General features: G+C 32.8%; 4 protein-coding genes across 10 annotated transcripts; 3 read left to right on the top strand and 1 right to left on the bottom strand.

Moving 5' to 3' along the window:
- Positions 1-222: 222 nt before the first annotated feature.
- LOC103837022 lies at positions 223-2,122 on the top strand. Its single transcript, XM_009113377.3, has one exon. It carries the CDS (start codon positions 1,343-1,345, stop codon positions 1,973-1,975), a length of 633 nt encoding a protein of 210 aa, XP_009111625.1. The 5' UTR covers positions 223-1,342; the 3' UTR covers positions 1,976-2,122.
- Positions 2,123-7,769: 5,647 nt separating this feature from the next.
- LOC103836808 (bifunctional dihydrofolate reductase-thymidylate synthase 2) lies at positions 7,770-10,897 on the bottom strand. 7 transcript variants are annotated; one of them, XM_018655972.2, is made up of 11 exons: positions 10,722-10,864; positions 10,590-10,632; positions 10,324-10,369; positions 9,213-10,076; positions 9,079-9,123; positions 8,904-8,969; positions 8,756-8,817; positions 8,596-8,670; positions 8,238-8,527; positions 8,057-8,163; positions 7,770-7,970 (listed from the first exon to the last, which is right to left on the bottom strand). In XM_018655972.2, exons 2-11 carry the CDS (start codon positions 10,592-10,594, stop codon positions 7,860-7,862), a joined length of 1,671 nt encoding a protein of 556 aa, XP_018511488.1. In that variant the 5' UTR covers positions 10,595-10,632; positions 10,722-10,864; the 3' UTR covers positions 7,770-7,859. The 7 variants fall into 7 exon arrangements, with proteins under 7 accessions (XP_018511488.1, XP_033142475.1, XP_033142464.1 ...); XM_033286584.1 differs by having other exon boundaries at positions 10,590-10,622; positions 10,722-10,860; XM_033286573.1 differs by having other exon boundaries at positions 10,324-10,372; positions 10,722-10,853.
- Positions 10,898-11,137: 240 nt separating this feature from the next.
- Positions 11,138-15,545, top strand: LOC103836704 (phosphatidylinositol/phosphatidylcholine transfer protein SFH1). Its single transcript, XM_009113034.2, has 13 exons — positions 11,138-11,739; positions 11,901-11,969; positions 12,050-12,302; positions 13,041-13,140; positions 13,247-13,513; positions 13,610-13,687; positions 13,785-13,936; positions 14,013-14,112; positions 14,224-14,313; positions 14,410-14,539; positions 14,621-15,000; positions 15,129-15,203; positions 15,285-15,545. The coding sequence occupies exons 2-13, from the start codon at positions 11,951-11,953 to the stop codon at positions 15,297-15,299; spliced, it is 1,659 nt and encodes a 552-aa protein (XP_009111282.2). The 5' UTR covers positions 11,138-11,739; positions 11,901-11,950; the 3' UTR covers positions 15,300-15,545.
- A 4,021-nt stretch (positions 15,546-19,566) lies between these two features.
- Positions 19,567-20,857, top strand: LOC103836519 (bZIP transcription factor 11). The gene has a single exon (XM_009112828.3). It carries the CDS (start codon positions 20,125-20,127, stop codon positions 20,587-20,589), a length of 465 nt encoding a protein of 154 aa, XP_009111076.1. The 5' UTR covers positions 19,567-20,124; the 3' UTR covers positions 20,590-20,857.
- The last annotated feature ends 4,834 nt before the right edge of the window (positions 20,858-25,691 follow it).

Raw genomic sequence — 25,691 nt, 5'->3', positions numbered from 1 at the left:
CGACAACTCCTATTCATATTCAAGAAAAGCAAAGTTTCTCAATTTGGAGAATTAACCGAAATAACCTCCTTAACTACGTAAGTTCTTGTTGGGTTGGAAGTTTTTCCTTTTTTTTGTGTGAGAATTCTGGAAGTTAAATAGAACCGACGACTCATAGAAGACAGACTCTTGGTTTCTTTAACCGACGACGACTCATAGAAGACAGACTCATATAGTTTACACTTGCATGTGTACGAGAGTTGGACATGGAGATATTGAGTCTACAGTCTCGCGTGTACGTAATGTAACATACGATGATTTTCCATATTATCTGTAGACATGTGGATTTGTATGTTATGAAAAAAAAACTTATTTTAGTCTTGGTGTTCGTTTCAACAAAACATCTTTTTGGATTTTCGAAATATCATATAGGATACGCACCTCCAACTATTGTCATTGACAAATAAAGATAGAAGAGGTTGGTTTTTTTTTTTTTGAACAAAAAGGTTGGTTTTTTTTTTTTCTTTTTTGAAACACAAACAAAAAGGTTGGTTACTTAAAGGTATTATTATCTTAGAGTTTGAAGCTTAATTCCATTCTTTAAAGAAAACAAATCGACCAGCCCTATTTAACATCACAATTTGTATGACATTTTGTAACACCAATATTCTAAATATATGTAAGGAAACATATCATAATTATTTGTCTACATATTCATTTAAGTGCTTAAAACCTTTAAAAACAAAACAGAAAAAATCTTCACATCCCATCTAAACCTTTGTAACCAAAATTAACTTAGAACCTCACATTAAATGTTTGAAGAAAATGGAATAAATGATGAAAACAAAGAAGGGAATATGAAGAAGATGTGATCGGTCTGGCCTCATGGGCGATGAACAATGGCAAGGACAGCTTTTGGGAGCACTGAGAATAATGTTTTGAGGATAAAGTAAAAAAAAAAACAAAAGAAAAACTACTATGCTGTTCACAATTGAAGCTATAAAAATAAAACTAGTCCAATTTATTTCCATTTTTCAAAAATAAAATAAACTATTGCAGTACTAGCATTTTCTGAATAGTCTATAAATAAGGAATGAAACCAACTCAACACCAACAAGATATAACAAACACCAAGAGGAAACAAAACATATAGAAAAAAAAAAAAGAGATCTTCACACAAAGTTTCCTCTGTTTTTTTATGAAACATAACATCAAGAACTGGTCTTCGTTAACCATGACTATTGTTCTTCTTCCTCTGTTTCTTCTCTTGTTGGCAAAACTCTCTGCTTCTAACTTCTTTGGAGTGATCTAAGTCCCATAGTTTTTTGTCTTGTTTTGTCCTCTAATCAAGAAAATCATCTGAATGGATTCAATTCAGTTTCAACACTTTAAGATGGAGAAACCTAGAGGAATCTTTAACTTACCAGCTTTCACCAACTTATTCAGACTGATCGAACTGATTCTTCTTACAATCTTGATCTCCAAACTCTCTTTCCCTTCAGTGAAACTCTCCGGTGACATTTTCAGGGAAGCAGCAGTGTTTCTCGTTAGCCCGAGATTCGTTTTCTTCGTCGGAAACGCTATTGTAATTACTCTTTTTGCGAAGTCCAGACGACACAGCTCCGCTCACGAGACAACAGAAGCGGAGAGCAACGATCTTTACCTAGAACTTCTTTACAAGAATGAGAAGAAGACATCTGAAGTTCATGAGACCAAAACAGAACAGTCTAAGAAGCTGAGTGGAGTGAAAAGGGTTAGTTTCGAGAGAAGCCAATCGCAGAAAGCGCTTGAGGCGGTTCACCCGCATGTTGGGAACATCATGAGGAGGTATGACTCGGAGAAGCATTTGAAGGTTTGTGACTCGGACAAGAAGGTAGTGGTGAGAGCTAAGAAACCAGAAGATGCAATGAGCAATGAACAGTTTAGGACAAAGATTGAAGCGTTCATCGCGAGACAGAAGAGGATTCAAAAGGATGAACAACACTTGACATTCTAGATTCTCTTTGTTATTGAAAGTGTGTTTGTGTTTTTTTATCAATGTATATAACTCGTGTAAGCCTTAAGGTTGCTTAACTATACATTAAAGAATGGTATTGGATGTTAAATTTGATTTCTAATCGTAATTTAAATACGTGATGTCCTACTTGTTGTGAGTTGAACTGATACATATACACTGTGATCAGTGCAATTGTAGTATAGTTTACACAAAACTCGTCACGTGGTTGCTTTATGACGCTTATAAATCTTTAAGCAAATGCTTTTTGTCTAAATCTTTGCGGTAAATATTGTGTGAGATTAAAAAAAATAAAAAAAAAATATTTAGAGTTGCAGCGGCTAAGCAATTTAGGGTTTAATCGGTAACCATTTAATTTTTACTGAAGATAACAAAATTGTAAAAAGAAGAATATATGTTATTTACTGTTCTTTCACAAATTTAATAATAAGAATAATAAAAATGACAAAAAATATAGAAAAATATTTCTTATAAATCTATATATATAAAAAAATGTTCGCTTCACTCCTGTGCATCCACGTCACTAAGTCAATTCTTCTTAGTGTGACACGTGTTCAACTCTGGTTTTTTCATTTTTTTAATTTGTTTTTTTTGGGCTTCATGAGTGGGCTTCCGTTTTTATTAAATGAGTTATTGAAAATTATTTTCTGAGCTACCATCCAACCTTTTCTCCAACCAAAAAAACTGAGACAGATCACATCTGTAGTCCAAGCATTTTTTTAATCCAAACAAACTTTTTTTCCGTCAAAAACTCCTAAAGATTACATCTAAGCCTGCGAATTAGGTAAATCTAGAAAAAATCGATTAAGTTACTGTTTTCTGTTTTTTTTTCAGACTGAAAAATATCTATATAATTGAACCAAACAGATAAAATACTGTCACTTTATGTTGATGAACTGTAAATCAAATCTTAATTTATCAAGTAAAACAGAAAAGAAGAAAGTGAACGACGAAGCATAATTAGATGAAAAGGGAGATTAGGTGGTGAAGAAGAAGATGGGGTCAGGTGGTAAAGAAGAAGGTGAGGTGGTTAAACGAAGAAGATGGATGAGATGAAAAGGGAGATTAGGTGATGAACGGTGAGGAGGTGAAGACGAAGGTGAGGTGATGAAAAAAGAATACGGGTCGGATGAGATAGTGAAAGAAATAAGAAAATTAGGTTTAGTCGGCTGAGAGAAAAACAATAAAAGAACTTTTTTTTTCTTTTTTAGTTCAGTTAACCTTTCGTTTAATTTTTATGTACCCAATCAAGTTAAAGTCCACTAATAACCCAATAACTAAAGTTCATTAATACAAAATATGGATAATAGACAAAACAAACTCAATCATGCATTCACATATCAATTTAACTGGAAAAAAAATCTTACTAAACGCCTAAAAACATGACCATCAATTTAAAAATAATACATAAGTGACATTATTCTCAAATCAGAATACATCATAATTTATTTATCATTTATATTTCTGATACTATTTATGTGATATAATATGAATTTTTGTAGTGTATCATACATATTTCACGCAAATGAAAACTTAAAACACTAACTATAAAATCATACAAAAATAATAAAATGATCACAAGTAAAGTATATCCCGCCCGTAGGGCGGGCCGACCCTAGTAGTATAAATTAAAAAGGATATAAAAATGCACTATTTTCATTTATTTTTTTTGTCACCATTTATAAATTTACTTCTAATTTAAAAGGGATTAGGGGTAATTAATTTTTTCATTTTCGAAACTCCCCTCTTATAATTTATTTATTTATTATATATAAAGGGGGTAGTTAATTGAGTTAGATTGGTTGATGTAATACTCCAATTTGTTATAAATATGGTGGATTGCATGCACATTTATTTTGTAGTACTAATGAATTAAACCCTTAAATATATAGTGAATTCAGAATTAAGTTTGCTTGATGTAGAGCTACTGAATGGAATAAATATCTCGTGGTGATTTTATATAGACAATTGTTTTTGAATTTTACGGCTCGATTGTCTCACGAGCGTGGATCCACATGCCAAGGACCGACGTGGGGTATACTCAAAATTGACTGTCGAACTTTACAATCGCAAGAGCTGAATTTTGATCACAAGCTAAGATCCCTCAAGTTTAGGGCTTGATGTGATATAGCGAACGTGGTTAGTTACACTAGTAGAGTATCGAATATTCGATGTATTGGTTGGTTCCTATTCTAGAGAGCACATATATAAAGTAAATTAGAAAAGCATATAAAATGTGTTTCCAAATGCTGGATAGCATTCTAAAGGGTTGTGGATAAAAAATGAATAAAATACATTATAGAGGAAGGAATTGTTGGTACTGTTATATATTCCTCACATCATCGGTCTTGGTCTCATGTTTTGTTTGGAATATTTAGAGTTTCATCTTATATATTTCTCCATGCAAAATTGATAAACCAGCAACACATACAAGAGTTTCGATTCTTTGAACCAACTAAACATTAGGTTACCGGACATGCTTGAAATTTATGCTATGATATGAATTACGTCGTAACACTAAAAATTGAAGCATCGACAAGAATATTGGCTAACTTGCATTAACCTTTATGGCTTTATCTATATACTGAATGAAAAAGAGAGGTATCTCCCTATTAGCTAAGAAATCACACTTTTCTTCACGAATATTTTGTTGTTATTTTAAATGAATTTTTACTAATTTGTTTTATGTTATTTCAGTATTAACTTTTAGATTCGAAAACATTATACGATACTATAATATTCTACCTAGCTAATGCACTCACGCATAAACGCACGTCCATAATCCATAGACATACATATATATCCCCTAGTCCATGCGATATTGTTTTGACAACCATAATCAATAAGTCACTAACACTTTTTTTTTCTCTCATTGGTGTAACACGCTATTTACTCTGCTAGTAATATAAACAAATACTAAGTAATAAGCAATATTTTATCTTGAATCGTTTTAGTTAGAATGAAGGATTAATCGTAGAATTATCTTGAATCGTTTTGATTACCAAAAAGAATTTAGTAGAATCATAAAATATAATTGCTTTTGAATAACTACGTAGGAAAGTATTTGACGTGTATGAACCAATATCTGGAAAGGTGAAAAGAGACAATATATACTTCGATCGGATGAGAAAAAAGGTTGATGCAAATCTATAGAATCTAATACGAATGACGAATACACGTGAGATCGACAAGAACCCGTAACAAACAAATCATATCATATAGTTGTTTACTAATTTTTATACGTATTACTAACATGTGATTAGTTGATTACTGGAAAAATTAGTTACGAATACTTTTAGTTCTTATATTAGAAAGAAAAGCAGACCATAAAGTTTGAGTCACCATCTTTATTTGTCTTTTTATTCTATACAAACATCCCGAGTATAACACTATTAGACTTAGTCTCTTAGAGTATGTAGTTAACTTGAAATTGTAGTCACCATATAAAACTTCTAATGACAGAGAAAAGTATCCAACAAAACCAAGAGAGAAAATGCATAGATCATACAGGACATGACAAAATTGAGGAAGCAGAGTCTGTGCTATACAACGTATTGTCTATTTAGAATCTGTCCTTTAGCATAAGTCCTCTATTATCAACCGAATCAACTATAAGTTCCTCTCACTAGAATTTTCTAGATATTTTTTTGTAGAAGAAATAAAATACCTTTTGGATATTAGATAGTAGAATTATCTTACAATAAATGAAAATCCTACTATATAAAAGGGACTAAATTCAAGGCTTTTGAGACTATCCACCTCAGCCAAAATATTCTCATCTAAAAAGAATTAAAAATAAATATCATTTAGAAAATAATTAACTAACATACAACTTTTGATATTTCTAGAAATTTCAAATTTGTAACTGCTAATTTATTAATAGAATCATATATCTATATTGAATTATGTTATATTTTAATAGTTAGACTTTAAGGGTAAATAAATTATTAATTTATAATATATATAATTTATAACATTATATTGTAGTTATAAATAAAGAGAAAATAACCGGGAAGGATGAAAAAGCTCATGTAAAATTATGTAATTAAAATGGTAAAATTGTGAGTATGATGAAGTGAATCTAAGAAAATTTGTTGTACAAATTATGGTGTTTTATTCGTCCACTATAATGATTTAAAATAAAATATATATTCACATAAATAAGTCAATATTTGTTGTTTTTTTTTTGGTAAGATGTTAAGATTATTATTTTCTAAAAGGTTACACTGTTGTTTTTAAACAACTTATTACAGCAAGGAAACAAAAACAACCAACAACAACTCAAGGTAAAAAAAGCCTTAAGGAAGTCTTATACAAGAAATATAAAAAGAAGTAGAGAAGATGAGAAAGAAGAACTTACCGGGTAAGAGAGGAGACGGTCACGCATCATACGGTCGAAAGAGGCAAGGATGACTGATGAAGGTGAGGAGACATGACTGAAAGTAGAGCTTGATGACTGGAGTAGCATGTGCATCTACATTGACGCGAGGTTGATTGATCTAGGCTGCAACAGAGTGTAGATCAGCCGGAGGAGAAATCCAAACTTCAGCAGCAAAAGGCTCCCATATCAAGCGAGAGAAAGAGCATTCAAAGAAGAGATGATTGTGAGTCTCTATTTTCAGATTACAAAGGGCGCACGTTCCTGAGACATTTAATCTCCAACGCCTCAAGCGATCCTTGGTTGGCAGTCTTCTCCGCAAAGCCAGCCATGATATAAACGCATTACGTGGAATATGTTCCTTGAACCAAATATTCTTGTGCCAATATGTATTGTTGATAGTGTTTATATTCTTTTCTGACATTAGTATCCATATTTTTTGATAAACTGATCCAAAGAGATTAGTTTGTGGAGCTAACCAAACGAGGATTATAGTGTTTACTTTGGAAAAAGTAATAGGTTGAATGATAGATGGCGTGCGTGCCTTTTCACATGGAAATCTGCACATATATTAAAATTATAAGTTTTGAATCATAGAGAAAATATAGTGTATATGACTGAAGTTGGTACATTCCGAAACTAAAGATGGCTGAAATTCTTCTTTGTCAAAATGCACAGATGTGAATCTTATATGAATAGAGTTCTACATTGCTTATAGCAGTGTAATAAACTCCGTGTGTAAAGGAGAAAAAATGTTATATAAGTGAAAACAAAAATTATGATTTTTTTCTTGTGCCTATAGGCTCTTCGCAATTTGAAGAAGAAAGAACATATTGTGTGAAAATCTTTGGCTCGGTCAAATTTTATCCAGTTGTTTACAAAACTGTTGTTATCTGATTCATGTAATTTTTCAGTGTTGATTTAAAAGCCCAAAAAACCTATCTATACTGACTTTTTTATATTTTTTCTGTGATTTGAATTTAAAAAGAGATAAAACTTTCGATAAGTTATGTAAACTCAGAACAAGTATTTAGCTTTAGAAAGCATTTACATGTTTCAAACTTATAATATATACATATATAATGTTTAAAATTATGCATATAAAACCTGTGTAAAATGTGTCTGAATATGTTTCTCTTCTTTAATGTGTTAATCGTACTATATATAATATTATTTTAAAATTTCAAAAAGTTTATGTCACTATCACATACAAAAAACCATCAATAAAAAATATAATTCTCCATCTACAACAAAAAAAATAAAAAATTATTAACATATAAATTTAAATTAAGAAAAACTAACATTGGAAAAACAAGAAGTTAATATAAAAAAAAATTAACAAATAATATTATAAATAAAATAAATTTATAAGACTTCGCGCGGAAAAAATCTCTAGTATATATTAAAATCTCACACGTTTGAATCAAAGAAAGTCACACACAAACACAAAACTTTAAATTTTTGGTTAAATAACATTCTTGTGAGAGGCTAAACAGCCATTTTCATATCTATTTTCTTGTGAGGATCATAGCCAATGAGCTCAAAATCAGCAGCGACAAAAGAATCAATGTGTTTCTTCTCTGGATTGATCTTCATAACCTGTATAGATAGAGCCCAAACATTAAATAAACCTTATATAGGTTTCAACCAGCTTAAGAATCAGAGGTCTCATATAATATACTCACAGGAAATGGTTTTGGTGGGTTCTCAAGTTGCTCTTGCAGAGGCCTGACATGGTTTTTGTAAACATGAGCATCACCAATCACATGGATGAAGTCACCAGGAACAAGATCTGCATAATATCAACTCAAATATCAATAGAAGAAGAAAAATAATCTCTCTTTATGTAGTGAAATTCTAACGTACCACAGACATGAGCGAGGATACATGTAAGAAGGGAGTACGAGGCGATGTTAAACGGTACACCCAGACCCATATCAGCTGAGCGCTGATACATTTGACATGAAAGCTCTCCATTTGCAACGTAAAACTGAGCAAACATGTGGCATGGAGGAAGTGCCATCAGCTTAAGGTCAGAAGGATTCCAAGCCGACATTATAATCCGGCGATCGTCAGGATTGTTCTTGATCTTGTTGATTACATCTAAGAGCTGATCAAATCCTTGGCCAGTGTAATCAGCATGCATATCTGTGTACCTGTAGAAAGAGAGGTTAACGGCTGAAACAGAGAAACATGTTAATGAAATAATAGAGAGGCTACTGACTTAGCACCAAAGTGTCTCCATTGAAATCCATAAACGGGTCCAAGGTCACCTTCTTCTCTCTCAGTCAGTCCAATACTGAAATCAAATGCTTTTAAGTTTATCAGTGTGGTGGCCATAAAGTTTCAATTTTTCTAAATAAAAGTATAGAGTAAAGTTTTACCCATCAAGATACTCTCTTGACGCATTCCCATCCCAGATATGGATACCCTTTTCTTGAAGTAGCTGCCACTTACACAAACTTTTAAGTGAAACAATATAGTTCATTTACTTAAGGCATGAATAATATGACTAAAAGATCTTTTTCTTACCTTTGCATTGGTTGAACCGCTTATGAACCATAGAAGTTCTTCAACAACACCTCTCCAGAAAACTCTCTTCAAATGAAATGCAAACAGATCTTTTAAGCTTAAAAGATGCAGGGAAGACAAAACAAACTCTTTGGGAGATTTAAACATAAAAAAGTTAGTGTGCAGGTAAGCATACCTTTGTTGTCAGAAGTGGAAAACTTCTGCGCAAATTGAACGTCATCTAGGGAGCAAAAGATGCGTTGATTAGTTAGCCTTAACAAGCAAACAAGAACAAGACTTTTGGTTACATACAAAGAGGTATTACAGCACCTGGCAACCAAATTTAGATAATGTACCAGTCCCTGTCCTATCATTCTTCACGTTTCCACTAGAGATAATCTCATTAACCATATTCAAGTAGAGAAACTCCTCATGCCGCTCAAAAACCTTTTTAGGAAGCAAAGAAGAAAACTTCCTCCAGTCAACTCCAAGAGCCTCCTTAGACTCATCACTCTTCACACGAACATAAGTAGTGAACGAAAACCGAAGTCCATTCTCACATACTGGAAGAGAAGAACACCAAGGCTGATACGCAGAAGAGTCAATCTCCGGAACGAACGTATCACATTCAACACTCGTATCAATCTCAGTTAAGTGAATGGCTTCGCATCTCGGCCCATTCAACGAGTCCCTCAAGACCTCGCCGCCTCCTATAACAAACACCTTCTCAATAGAGAGACGATAAGGTGGTCCAGCTAATAAATCTAAAGCAGAATCTATACTTCTGCAAGTTACAACGTTCTCTGCGTTAGCTATGTCGAAACCGCTCGAGCGAGTTAGGACAACGTTGAGACGACCAGAGAGTGGCTTATACTTGGTGGGAATAGACTCCCACGTCTTCCTACCCATTACAACAGCGTTCTTCTTGGAGGAATCAGAAGTGGTCAGTGTTAACTCCTTGAAGAACTTGAGGTCGGTAGGCAAACTCCAGGGGAGTTTCCCGTCTTTACCGATGCCCATCTCCTTGGTTGCAGCGACGACGACTTGGTAAGCTCTCTGAGGCTCTGAGGGCATGGTGACGTGTCCGTTGAGGTTGTTTGACATGGTTGAAACCGAAACCTTGAAGATGCTTGGCAATGAGGAGGACTTGGGAGGAAGTTTACAGAGCCACCTTTGAGATAAAGGTAGCAAAGCCTGAGAATTGAACACAGATGGAAGGTGAGAAGATCAACAAGCTATACAATTGCAACACATAGCTTTCAATATCACGAGTCACATTAAAGACCACAGCTAAAGCAACCACAAGATCACATCTTTCAAGGCAGGGACCAAGTGCACTTTCACCTCTTAACAAACGCGTGACAAAAGTAAATGTAAAAAATGCGAAATAACACAACAAAAGATAAAGACATATGGTAACAGAGTCAAGTTCAGCACTAACCGATTTAAACGCAAAAGGTAGAATCTTTATAGGATTGTGCAAACACCTAAACATTAAGAAAGAAAGAAAAAGAGACAAACAACTCAATACCAAACTCATATAAAGGTCTCTATAAGAAGTGGGATAAAGTCTAATTAAGCACATTCTATGTTCTCCAATCTTCATAAGAGAGGAGAGTGAGAGAGCCACACACATTATATGTTCTTCATAAGAAATGTTATTAATAATCTCCCTAAATCAAATACTAGTAATTTCACATAACTAACCTCATTGGAGTTCACCAGTTTCAATCCGCATTCAGAGTTGAATCTACACTACACATTCAATCAATTTTGCAAACATACGCTAAATCGACACAACACAAAATGAATTTCACCCAAAAAAAGAGATTCCTTCACCTTAAGAGTGGATAAAGCGCGTAACAGGTTCAGAGACGAGATTTGGAAATCATCTGAGATGGAGGCTGAGCAGATAGAGAGAGAGAGAGAGAAACGCCGCTCGGAGCTCTCTCGAAGAGGATACAAACGGCGGGAGGCGATGGCTAATCTCTAAATGGACTTTTTAACAAACTAATATATTGGGCCTAAAACGGGCTCGAGTTAGGCCCGTTAATAAACGAACATAATTTTTTTTTTAATTTCAAACATAAAATATGATATCGATTTTTTTTATAGAAAAATATTGTTTAGATTGTTTGTCAGGTGTATCACTTATCATTAGATCGAAAGTTTGGCTTGTTGTACAATTTTATAGACCAGCTTTCTCCAAACTTATAATTGTTTGAATGATATATTTGAACAAACAAACAATTATGCATCTCAGCACCGTTTATGGAGAGGAATATATCCATGTGGCCATGGGCTTATTATATTATTTACAAATAGTTATTTGTATGCATATTTGCCATTATTTCTTTTAAATAATAAGATTCTTTGTTATTGTTAAATATTTTTGTTTTCTAATTAAGAAAAAAAACAAACATTTTCTGTTTGATGTTTCTAGTGTTTCATGTAAACCAAACTCACTGTATGCATTTTGTTTGGTAGATAAACCTTACTAGTTACAATAGACCACTACTTTGGTTGAAGTCGAGATTTTATCATCCACAAAATGGTAAGTCGTGGGCTGCACTTCGCCTAATACAAAGACACGCTTTTCTCTTATCTTCATAATTAATTTATTTACTTATAGATGATTGGTTGCTCATTAATTTACAACTCTATTATTATTATTTATTTATTCTTTTGTAAATAGTTAGATTTTTTCTTTAAAAGTGTAGATATAATTCAAAATAGTCAAGGACCATGTCAATATATATAAGTTGATAGAATCAGAAGCAAAAGAGTTGTCTACATGTTATGAAGTAGTTTATCTTCAACCTCCCTTACCTCTCCTCAAACACTCTTCTCCAACAAGGTAAAACAAAAACTCTCTCAATTCATCTTTCTCATTTTTATTGGATCCTAAAACACATTTTGGTTTATAACTCATCTTGATTTTTTAGATTCATCTCACATTTCTTATACAATTTGATCCGAACTTCTTTTTAAATGATCTTGACAATATTTCCTTGGCAGGTATACAATTGCCGTGTGAACATATATAGTGCTTTAAAACTCATCTATCCATGGCTGAGACCAAACCTGGTTAGTCGTGATTTCATTTATTGCTTTAGTTCATGTTATTCTTTCTCAAGACTAAAGCAAACAGAACGTGTTTATATCAGAAATAGAGATGTCAGAGGAGGAGAGGAAGATAGCCAAGATGTCTTCGCTGAAGAAAAAAGCAATAAACGCATCGAACAGATTCAAGAACTCATTCTCAAAAAAAGGTCGAAAAAGCAGCAGCAAAGTCATGTGCGTAACCATTGAAGATGACATCGACGCAGAAGACCTTCAATCTCTTGATGCTTTTCGTCAAGCTCTTGTCCTCGACGAGCTCTTGCCCTCTAATCTCGATGATCTCCATATGATGCTTCGGTATGCACTTTTTTTTTTTCATTATCATTCAATCTCTCTTTATTTCTTACCATAATCATGACATTAATTGCGAAATAAATCATAATGAGATTCATTGCATTCTAGACCTGACTATTAGGTGATTAGGTTAGATATTTTAAACCTGATAAGCTTGGTTGGACTAGACTTACTGGGAAAAAATTAGGCCAAACTGGATATAACTATTAACCATATCTGGATCATTTTACGAATATTAGATTCCCATACTTATTTTTGTAGGATAAAATTCATGCGTTAAAAATAGATACAGCTTGTAAACTCAAATTTTAATTTTCTTCTTAATCACTACACATGCAAAATCTTTCTTTATACGTAAAACCTTATTTAAGTTATTTAGAATAATCGGTTTATTACGGGAAAAAGACGTAAACGCCAACTAGAAATATAATATGGTAACAAATTTTGTTAGCATAATTTTAACTTTCTAGGCGCTGTTAGTCAACCCCTCCGTTTGTTTAGTTTACGACTTTCAAAATTTATATTTTAATCAGTATAAAATAGTTAATACAGTACTACAACAAGTCTTGAAAGCAGCAGTTTCTAAATTGAAAAACGAGTTCGTATAATTGATACACTGTAATTCATGATCCATCTTATATGATATTGTTGTCATAATCAGAAAAAATGAATCATCCAGAATATTGTATATTAATTTTTGAATGAATTTTTAAGAAATTGAATTTTATATTGATAAAACAGATTCCTAAGGGCGAGAAAGTTTGACATTGAGAAAGCTAAGCAAATGTGGAGTGACATGATTCAATGGAGAAAAGATTTCGGCGCTGATAAAATCATCGAGGTGAATCTCTTTGCTAAAATATGAGCATTTAATTTGGACCCAACTCTCATCTAATGTTGGTGAATATTCTTTGACAAGTTCTATACTGTTTCTAACTATGATGAAGGAATTTGAGTTTGAAGAGATCGATGAAGTCATGAAGCATTACCCTCAAGGCTATCATGGAGTAGACAAGGAAGGCAGACCAGTGTACATTGAGAGATTAGGTCAAATCGATGCTAACAAGCTGCTTCAAGTAACAACAATGGACCGGTACGTGAAATATCATGTCAGAGAGTTCGAGAAGACTTTCAAGATCAAGTTCCCTGCTTGTTCTGTCGCTGCCAAAAAACACATTGACCAGAGCACAACTATTCTTGACGTCCAAGGCGTGGTATATAATAAATCCATCCTAGATGTCTCTCATGAATACAATATGTTAAATTTTCAAAATGTCTAAAACTATGTGTGTTTTATTCCGAGTGATTAGGGACTTAAGAACTTCAGTAAATCTGCGAGAGAGCTTCTTCAAAGGCTTCTCAAGATTGACAATGACAATTATCCTGAGGTAAAGATTCTATTAAGTTTTTTAAAAACTTACATACTATATGTAAATGTAAATAAATCAAGGTCTTAAAGTTGTTGAGTTCGGGATTTTCTTGTAGACATTGAACCGGATGTTCATCATCAATGCTGGTTCCGGGTTCCGGCTCTTGTGGAGCACAGTTAAGTCGTTTCTTGATCCCAAGACTACTGCAAAGATTCATGTTCTTGGTAACAAATATCATAGCAAATTGCTTGAAGTCATCGATGCTAGGTAACAATCATTATATATAAGTTTTGCTTAGCTACAGAAACTTGCATATGCATTATTATTTTTGTATTGTAAACAGTGAGTTGCCAGAGTTCTTTGGAGGCGCTTGCACTTGTGAAGACAAAGGAGGTTGTATGCGCTCCGACAAAGGTCCATGGAATGATCCTGAGGTTCTCAAGGTAATTAACAATTTATATAGTCTTTAATTAGACACTGAAATTTAATTAAATTAATCCATTAATTTCTTGAAAATCTTATACATACAAAAACGTATTTTAATTTGGAATCAGATGGCTATAAACCGTGAATCCAAGTGCTCGCCTATTTCAGAAGATGACCTCAAGCATGTTGACCAAGGACGATCAACTTCATTTCAAGAAGTAAGTTAAAGAACAATTAATACAATTTAAATCAGCTAATTAGTACTCTAGGCCTCTAGGGTAAGCTTATACTGAGATTATCCGTTAATGCTGCAGAGTCTTGACAGAAGCAGTAAGCAAATGGTTGAAGACAATGTGCATGAGAAGCAAGTTGCAACCATTGACAAGTCCATGATGGAGTGGCCTACGAAAACTCAGAAAATCGAAAATTTTCCTGTCTCTAAAGGTATATAATTTATACACGCACATTTTCAGCTCCATTTCATAAAAAGTATTTGGTCTTCTGCGCGTACTAAAGTTTCTCTAGGGTTGGAGTGCTACGTGAGGAAGGGGGCACCGAAGAAAGGGGATGGGTTACTTGTGGGAGGAGTCATGGCCTTTGTGATGGGAATTGTTGCAATGGTTAGGCTATCAAAAGACGTTCCACGTAAACTCACAGAGGCTGCTTTATATGGAAACTCAGTTTGTTATGACGAGGCTATGCCTAAGCAGAATCAAGCTCAATTTGCAGCTCCCGTCTCGAGTTCAGAGTACATGTTGATGGTGAAACGTATGGCTGAGCTGGAAGAAAAGTGCATGTTCCTTGACTTGAAACCGGCTAATGTTGACACTGAAACAGAGGAGAAACTTCAGGCGGCGCTTAACCGTGTTCAAGTACTTGAGCAAGAGTTGACTGAGACCAAGAAGGTAAAACAAACCTTATACTACTAGAAACATTTGTAGCAAATAAAAAAAAACTACTAGAAACGTTCAGGAAAAAACAGTCTGATTCTTAACCTAAAAATTAAAAATGCGAATTTTTTTTTTTGGTTTAGGCTTTGGAAGAAACTCTTGTGGGCCAGAAGGAGATTTTAGCATATATTGAAAAGAAGAAGAAAAAGAAGAAGCTGGTAAGAACCAAACATCAATTACTATTTTAACTTCCCATATGATTGTGTTCTCTTCATAATATCAGTTTTGCATCTTTCCAGTTTTTCGGGTTCTGAAGTGGTGAAAGGAGACAGGATGAGATGATTAAAGCAAGGGGCTGAATCAAACTAAGAGAATTCGTTTGTGGTTTTGTAATTTTATAAACGAGGAATAGATTGATCTTAAAAGCGACAGACTTGTACATTTATCCGAAGATAACCTATTTGGCTTTTATCTTGCATGTGACATTGAATGTGTGAGTGTTTTTCATTTTCTCTGTGACATTTCTCGTGATTTTACCCAAGTGATCAAAGGTGAACATACGTTTGATTGGATTTGTATCATATCAACTGTCTGTAACATGTTAGTCCCAGAAACTTATATTTGTTGGTCATTGATTGCAAAGATAGAATACAAATTTGATTTTTGTTTTCCTTTTATTGCCATCACCTTTATTACTTCCTTTGGTCCTCTCTCTTTCGTGGTCTTTGTTTTCGTTAGTCCCCACCAAAGATTATATGTACCTTCCATGATATTTACGGATCATATTTTTCTTGCAACAATTTACTTTTCCTTTTATTTTTACAGTCTTTATAACTATTTAAAAGGGAAAAGAAAACACCGTGTCAGTCGATATTCATATTTTTATATATTTTAAAAATTTGATATATCAAAAACTAATTGTGTTGCCAAACGAATTTGGTTTCTAGCAACAACATTAAAAGGAGATCAAAGGAAACACGTGTTGGCATATCAACCAAATCAATAGATGTTCTTCTATTTTGGGTCTCTCTACTAGCTCTATATGTGAATTAAAAAAAAAACGAAATACGCAAAGAAGTTATGAAAAAACAGAGAGGATTATTATTATTACTAAAACATGAACGCTGCAACCATTTGTTTACTTCAAAGGCCAAACAATGCTTCTACTAAGGTGAGTAGCCACTGTGAAATTTAGTGGAAATAATAATTGTACTTAGGGGTTTTAAATATTCAATTTAAACTTAAATCAAAACTGTAATCAAGTGAACCGTGAACGTGCAGTAAATGGACACACATGTACTTCCTCAGATAATTTTCAGGATTTCGGAGAGACGTTTGTCAAGTCTGGAGAAACATCAATATCATCAATGATAATGCAAAGACTATTAACATCTTTTACTGTTTTGATTTATTAGTGCAGCAAGAGTTAATGTGTTTGTTGAAATTCATGCAACGTTTTGGAAAGTGAGCTGGTTCAGTGAATCCTTCGACGCTTTCCAAAAACATTAACTTTAAAAATAAACTAGATTTTGATCCGCGCTTTCAAAAGCGCGGATTTATTTTTGTTTTTTTTTTCAATTGACAAATATTTAGTAAATGTCACATTTTCATATATTTGTGTTTTATTTTATAAAAGACTTAAAAATTTGATCTTTATTTATCGTATTTCATTTTAAATGACTATTTATGTTAAAAAAAAATTAAACTTATTTTTTTAATGAATTAAGTTGGTATAACTCTGATAAATTAATTTTATTATGGGGTTAATATTTTAATTAAAAAATTATATACTTTTAATAAATATTTATACTTTTCAATAAAAAAATTCAATTATTTTTATGAATGCTTAAATTATATTAAGAAAAGAAAAAAATAATAATTAAGAATAGTTGAAAACAAATTATTTGAACTTGGACTCAATGGCCCAAAGGAAAAAAAAAAGTGAGAATTGAATCTGATTTTTTAATAGGCCCAAATGGCCCAAGAGAGATTTGATTTGGGCTGGATCCAAAAATAATGACCCAATATAGATTTGTTATTAATATTACTTAATTGCCCTTAATGAAACATGCAATGTTAGTGAAGGAAACATGCCCCTAAGGTAATTATGACAATAAGATCCTGATTTAATAGTATAGATAAGGGTAATGATTTTGATCGTAAAGTGAGCTTTTTAGAGAGAAAATATCAATTGTGATTAGGAAATCGGAAATACATTAATTCGCATATACAGTAGTTTGCGAACCTGCCATCCTAGCATTTGAACAATTAATTAATACGTATACATTTTTGAAATATAATCTGAGAAGAATAAGAAAATAAAACAGCTGTGTTGAGTCTGGAGACTTCTCTTCCCGACCTCACATGTCACTCTCACCTTTTCTTCTGCTGCCTACTTACACATGTTGTACTCATATTTACTCTAAGAACTGATTCCTTTGTGTTTGTAACCTCTAATTTCAGGCGTTTCATTTGGTTTATTTCACATTTGTGCTATATTAATTGGTGTTGTCTGTCTTTAACTTTTACTTATATGCGTTTCATAGATTTTTCAGACAGATTCTGGCGTCAATGGTATTTATTTGTTTATTTATAGATAGTACATTCTACGAATATTATTTCTTCTCCTTTCTGTCGTTACATGAATATGTGATTTACTTGAGAAAATTCAACAAATAACTAAACTGTAGTTTTCACCCTCAACTTACCTTTTACTTTTAGGGATATTAAAAAAAAAAAGCGAGAGAAAACAAATACTGTAAAAGTTTTCATCAGCATTCTTCTTTGCAAAAGAATACTAGATTTTGATCCGCGCTTGAAAGCGCGAGTTTGTTTTTATTTTGCTTTTCATAATTATGAAATTTAGTGTTTGAATCATATAATCTTGAAGATTATTTCACTAATAAAATTTAGTGGTTGAATCATATAATCTTACACCCAAATCTTGTATAAAGCTTCTATATAGTGTAGTGTCTTATATGTAACGTGTTTTGTAATCGATGGTAGTATGTGAGGGAAATGAATATTTCGTTAAAGTAACAGTTATAATAGGTTGTGCTTTGGTTTTGGTTCATGTAATGTATTTTGTTTGGGTAGGGTGGTTTAGCAATCGGTTTTAATGGTTATGTATAAATAATAATGTATACAATTCGCATGGTTAGAGTAATAATCGGGGGTTTATACAGTAAAAAAAGTTATCACTTATTGTTATAATATATAGGATAAGTCCAAAAAAATTTAAAAGTAATAGGTCCAAACAACTTTCATAGGTAGATTTTTTCAAAATCCTTCCTTTTTAATAGTATTGATGTACTTTGTTTTTTTTCCTTTACACCTAAGAAAACACAGTTTACTAATAAAAACAAATAGGCAAGTTAAACGTTTTAGTTTTTTTGTGAGCTTTTACCAGCCATCTTTATGTGTAAGAAAATAAAACATTTTAACATTTAATTACAAAAATTTCACGAGCAAATAAGAAAAGAAAATGCATTTTTTGTCAACAAAGAAAATGCATTTAATTGAAAATATCACTGATGTACGCGGGTTTAAATGTACGGTAGTTGGCATTCACATGGTTAGGGCTGAGCAAATAAACCGAACCCGAAAATCCAAACCGAACCCGATCCGATAAAAAAGAATCCGAACCGATCCGAACCCGACATAAATACAGAATGGATCTTGTTTTTACTTATGTTTTGGCTATTAAAATATGTACAAATCATGTATTTTAAATCCGAAGAACCGATTTCATTTATGTTTTAGTTACAAAATAGGTACTAATCATGTATTTTTAAACCGAAGAACCGATTGGGACCCGAACCCGAAAGTACAATGGGTTATACCGGTTCTTTGAAGATTTACTAATCCCGACCCGAACCCGATTTAACCCGAACCGGTCCCGAACCGAACTTTTATATAACCCGAATGGGGTTGATTTTGATAAACCCAAAAAACCAAAACCCGAATGGATAAAACCGAAACCCGATTGGGACCCCGAATGCCCATGCCTACGCATGGTAATTTTTGTCTTCCCTCAAGAGCGGGTATAATTAAACATTTACTAAATGGAAAATATTTAAATACAAAATTGATCAAAATATTTATGATTGATTAGTAAAAATGAAAAATGGAAAGCTTCATCGTTTTGGATTAACCAATAAATTCATGATTTAGAAAATCATCACAACTCATGATTTTTAGTCAAAAAAAACTCATGATTTGGTATAATTAAACTTGTTTGATGATCTCTACATAATAACAAAGTAATTAACTAGTTTATTTATAAGCACTTTGAGAAGAAATTTCGTTTGTTAATGATTTTCTTATATTTCTCTTCGACTTATACTGCAGGAGATTAAATTATAAAAAAATTAACTGATAGATTTTTTGAAAATATTGTAGATTTATGTAGATAGTCCTTTATAAACCTTTTTAAAGAGTAAAGAAAAACTGTTTCCAAAAAGACGTAATGGGAAGAAAAAAAAAAGAATCTTCAACCAATGGAATCAAAACAAATGTATAGCTTCTTGTCAAGTTGCACAAACACTCAAACGCTTTTCTTGAAATTTTCTTTCTATAAATTCATTCTCATAAACCATTCACATTCCCCCTTCTCTCCTCTTCTCTCTTCGATAATTTCGCCTTTCTTCTTCTTCTTCTATCTCATTGTTTCTTCCTCGATCAAGATTCATTTTCAAAGATCTCATATCTTGTGGGATTAATCAATAAAAATAGTTAGAAAAAAACATTGATGCTTAACCAGCAGTTCTTGGTCTTTGAGACACATGTCTCCGATTATACTCAGTGAGATCTTCCTCTCTGGGTTTATGCTAAACTCCACAGTCAGGCGCAGGACCCATCTCGTTCAATCTTTCTCTGTTGTCTTCCTTTACTGGCTTTACTACGTCTCATAGTTTCTGAAACTCTCCAAGCTTAATTTATCTTTCATATATACTATTATATACTCTTATAACTATATCAAAACCCTAGCTAGTTATCTTTAAAATATATTTTCTTTTGTTTATATTTCGTTTTTTTTTCATCAATCTTGGTCCTGTCCTGTTTTAAATTTACCCTAAAAACCATTTAAAAAAAATATTATCTCTCTTCTCTTTGGAGGCTTGTTTGTTTGTTTACTGCATGGAATCGTCGTCGTCGGGAACAACTTCGTCGACGATTCAAACGTCTTCAGGGTCAGAGGAGAATCTCATGGAGCAGAGGAAACGTAAGAGGATGCTCTCAAACCGCGAGTCAGCGAGGAGATCAAGGATGAAGAAACAGAAACTCCTCGACGATCTAACGGCTCAGGTTAACCAGCTCAAGAAAGAGAACAGCGAGATCGTGACAAGTGTCAGCATCACGACGCAGCACTACTTGGCCGTGGAAGCAGAGAACTCTGTTCTCCGGGCTCAGCTCGATGAACTCAGCCACAGGCTCGAATCTCTCAACGACATCATCGGTTTGCTAGAGAATACCAACGGGGTTTGGCCGAACCCTCTGACTGGTCCAGAGTCAGATGACTTCCTCGTGAATCAGATGAATATGAACATGTTTCATATGATGAACCAGCCTCTCATGGCATCTTCTGATGCTTTGCTGTATTAGAAATGTGGACCAAACAAAGAACCTCGAAATTACGTAATGGGACCGTTTCTTTGTCAGATTTTAAGATATGTCCAAAGAGAGAGAGAGAGAGATATGTATAAATGGGTATGTTGTTTGATTGTTCTAGTAGTATTCCATTTTCTTGTTGTGCTTTGTTCCGTCTTTGGCGCTAGGTATTAAAAGCATCTTTATGAGTGTGTTTGTAATAAAGACTATGTTGCCGCATGAGTACAAAGTGTTTTCTTAATACTATTGTAGTATACTTTTAAGTACCTCTATTTTATACTAGTATATAGTTACTTGAGTGTTATTAGTAAACGACTTCAAAGTTTTAAACCGTCATCATTAAAGTGAATAAAGATTTTAGCGCGTATAGACCAAAGTATCACTTTGCACTATGTATAGTATTGTCTAATACATGTATTTTTAGTTGTACGCTCCTGCCTTCTAGAACCCACCTACACAAACTATCACATTTGAAGCTGGATCTTGATTAATTAAGATGTTTTCTTTTTTCAGTCGGCTTATAGTCATTAAGAAAAGTTGCACGATCATTTATCTAACTAATTTTGCAAACATCCCTAGTTTCTTTCATGTTTTGCTCATATAAATCCTCAGCGCTCTTAAATAAATTATAGGAAAAATTATAGGGCCCTAAATTATACTACCAAAGCAAAATTTAACAAAGTTATTTAATCTTCGAAAAGTGTGGATATCTCCATTATAAAAACGCCAAATTAAACATTTAGATATATTCATAAGAAGAGTTACAAAAGCTATAAATTTGACGAAGCTATAGCTAGATGTTATGAGCGTTGTTAGGCTAATACTGAATGTTGGTTCTATATAATAATATTTTGGCGGTGTTGAATAGGTGAAATTGAAGAAATTTGTTTTCTTTTAATCATCGCAAAAATACAAAACACAGAATAATTGTAATATTGTATAAAAACTACTCAAATGTAAGGGTTGTCGCGTATATGGCGTATTCTTGTAAAATATTTATTTTTAAACTTATCTCTAGTGAATTTGGGAGGTTTTGATGTATACTAGACTTATAGGTGAAATCTTGGCCTTGTGTATCATTTGATTTTACACGTCTAATATTTTAATTAATTTTCTTATCTCGAGTTTCTTTGTTTTCTAATTTTTTTTTAATTTCAAAGTTCGATATATCACCAATTGAGCCATACACCAGTACACTATAAAAAGAATGGCTATATTACATCGTGACTGATAATGGAGAATCCTATTCTACTATTTCCTGGTAGTATTATACTTTAGATGCTGCGTAGTTTGTTTTGTATCCATTGATCACGGATGTTCATTCATGAATATTACACATGGAAGCCTCTTTTATTTTTATATAAAAGAAGACTTCTATTTGATAATTACAATATTTTCTGCCTTCGTTTAAGTTTTTGTATCGTGCATGTATATCATGACCCGAGAAATTAAAAAAAGGGCATCTTATGTTTTGATCTAGGCTACTAATAACATGGAAAAATGTATAGTTAATTGCTTAGTTTTGTAGTTTTCGAAGATAACAAATTAAGACCAAAACGTAATTTAGGTAAAGGAGTTAATTGATATAATGATTTAGTTCCCGACATTATACTCTACATTATTTGTGCTTTATCGTACATTTCTATATGAAAAGTGAAGGAAAAATAAGATGGGCATACTGAAACTTAATTGGAAAACCTTAAGACATGCAAAGCTAGAATGACGAATACAACTAAAGTGTACACAAATGAGAGTGAACATTACGCATGTATGTTGTAGGCAGCTAGCATTAATTTTATTGTGTTTATATTAAAAAGAAAACATTTTGTACAAGTATGAACTCTCTCGTTTTGATAAATGAAATTTACGTACTTATCAGACGAAAATATTCTTTATTCATTTCGGTACTTTGCAAATAAACATCTCCCATGTTAACCTTTTATGATAGAGGTTATTTCAAAGTTAGAAAACATAATAATTAATAAGTCGTAATCAATTATAAGAAATTTGTCATGTGCAGGCGACAATATTTGCCGGTACGTGACCTAAAAACACATGATGATATACCGAATTCAATAGTAGATCTCCTAATTAAGTGATTTTATAATTAACATTCTTTCTCTTAGATCTATTTGACGAAACATAAATGAGAATCAGTTGGTTCATGTATACAATACCATGCTAGTAATACGTACAACAATTATAACCCAAGGTTCTTTTGGTCATAAAAAAAAAGAAATATATCGTTTTGTGGAGTTAGAATCAATGTGAAGAGTAGAGTTCATAATCAATTTTGAGTTGGCTACTTCTTAACTAAAGTGTCTTCTCACCGTTCTATTTTTTTCCGTTGATCGAAATTTTAATAATTGCCGGCGATCTATCTCCGCACTTGTAGAGTACTATTGTCTTCTACAGTATAAAGGCATTTTGGTAGCAGAGATTATGGGTTGGTTTGCGCGCTTAATCAAACTTGATCTATTTTACTTAATCCCACAAAAGCTTTTCCTCTATACTTAAAGCGCTAAATTTTTGGTGCGTCACTACTCACTTCCATTACTTTTCCGATCTTGTATCGATGGGTCAAACTAAACGTTAAACATCTTCATTTTGATCTACATTATAGCTAAAAATACGCCAAACTGTTTACACAAATTTATCCGGGTAACAACAAATTTTCCCCCGGGTATTCTTCAAGATTCCGTCAATCTTAAAAGATTCATATATAATTATATATCATATATATACTTTGGTTAGAATAAGGATAAATAGAGTGTAATAAGGAAGGAATGAAGAAAAAGCTTTAGGATTAAAGAAAAGGAGGAAACAAAACCCTCCAAAATAAAGAGGTGATAAAAAAACGTTTCTAGTTGTTATAGCTCACAGGCGACACGAAGTTAGTCTTTTGTCACCTAGTATCATGCAATTTTCTCGTATTGCAAAGGTTAGGTATTCAAAAGGTTGTCCAAATCATAACTTGTCGTCATCAACTATATTAGTATGATAAAAAATAAAACAAACTATATTAGTATGATAAATTAGGGCAAAAATATCATCAGAGTTCCGTAAGCGACTTTCCAAATTTGATTAGTCCTTCAATGAGCCCCAACAATTGACCATATTATCAAATCATGCTACGAAGGTGATGGTGATTTAAAGACAATTTTTCCTTTCGATAATCTTTGTTAACTTTTTTTCCTTGATATCTTTCATCATCATTGTTTATAGGTCTAACTGATCTAAATGTTTTAGATTAGGATTATTTTTTTATTAAGACTTATTAGGTTATTTTTGTCAAATTTCTCACAACAGATTGATTATAGGCTTTCAGGGCTTCTGAATCCTCAACAAATGTATAAAGTTATAGATTAATTGGCCTACATAACATCAACATTGAATGGGCCTCTATCCAGGGGTACAGATATCATATTCCAAAATTGGGCTCCTAACTTATAAACATACCACCAAGTTGGGAGCTGCCTCAAATGCTTTAAGTGGTTGATGATATAGGTGGTGCAATGTCTGAGGATATTACCTCTTTCTACCTCCGGTGTCGCTCAGTGAATCAAAGAGGATAGCAATTCAAATTCCTGACGCTCTTCAAGTTGCTTGAACATATAAACAATCAAAGAATATATGTGTTTAATAACTCTCTTTCTTTTTGACACCATCTACATTAATATACAAGGTTCTTTCTTCATATACCTTCTTTTAAGGTTTTTCCTGTCGCCAAAGTACCAGAGATCATCCTCCTCTAAGGTGCTGTTTACCATTTAGAGGATCAACTCTTTGATTTGTTTTTCGTCACTACCTTGTATTATAGATTTCTATATGAAAGAACGTTTCTTCATATCCTCAGTAGCAATCTGAAAATTTTCGTCTCAATAACATCTTCTTTGAATCACATCCTTAGTCATTAAACATTCTGGATTGTGCATTAGTCTCGAAACTTGCGTTCCAAGAAAAGCTAGATTGAAACTTTCGATATCTCTAAATTTACATTTTTGTTATTACTGACAACAATGAAATTTTTGTATTATAAGAAAAATAAGGCTTGATGTTTGGCCGATATTGAATACCTAGCCTTCGAGGATTCTACCATTATGGTGATTAGCCAATAGAGTTATAGTTGTTGCCTATCTCCAAATTAAACAATGAAGCTAGTGCTACTCATATTAAATAATCCAGCCACTAGCTTGGGCCTGTCGTGAAGGGTCAAACTCTATAAATTTCTTTGGTCCGAGTGGGAAGGAAAAACTCATCTAATTTAGAGTTAAACGATAAAGATATAGTAATAAACAGGGTTTGTTGTGTGTTCCTCTTAAAGGATGTGCATTCATACTTACTAGTTCAGTAAAATATTTGTGACAAAAACTGAAATTCAGAATGGTGAGAGTATGGTCATCATCCACTACATTATCTTTACATCCTACTTTAAGTGAAACCATAAGAAAATACGTCGAGAATTTATTATAGTGACGAATCAATCCATTAAAGCAAAGTTCAAACAACTTTGTTCTCTTCCCTTGATCTCAACCAGCAATCCATTTGAATTTGACACTTTGCATATACTAATTTAATTATTTATCTTAAAAGATGTATGACTCTTTACAATATACTCAGAAAATCCGATGAAAAATAGATTTTGACGAACTGAAAATGCTTTCTTTTTCTTTAGCACGTAAATAATATCGGATATAGATGATGCCATGATGGTAATACCCCAATTTCTAGGCGTCATGATTGACCGATACCTCTAGTCTTCAAGGATTCTATAACATTGTGAATTTATGATGGTTTGGTAATTGACTTATGGATTCATTCGAATGTTGCTTTCCTACAATTTAAAAAATAAATCTACTCATATTAAATAATTAATCCACTAACTTCTTTAGACTTATTGTGGCCAACAACAGGAAAGTGGTCTCCTTTCAACTTTTTCTTCAATCCCACCATTTCCATGAACAATTAATAAATAAACTCAAAAAGCATTAGGAGATATCTGCATTAATAATAAGATGATGGATAAACCAAATAGTGCCATTTTAAAGTTTTTATAACAAGTGCAATCTCATTATTAACACACAAAATAACCTCTA

This window comes from Brassica rapa, chromosome A01 (genome assembly GCF_000309985.2).
Source record: "Brassica rapa cultivar Chiifu-401-42 chromosome A01, CAAS_Brap_v3.01, whole genome shotgun sequence".
In the NCBI taxonomy this organism is placed as follows: Eukaryota; Viridiplantae; Streptophyta; class Magnoliopsida; order Brassicales; family Brassicaceae; genus Brassica; species Brassica rapa.
The sequence above is the reverse complement of the archived record's forward strand: the minus strand, read 5'-3'. Positions and strand labels throughout refer to the sequence as shown.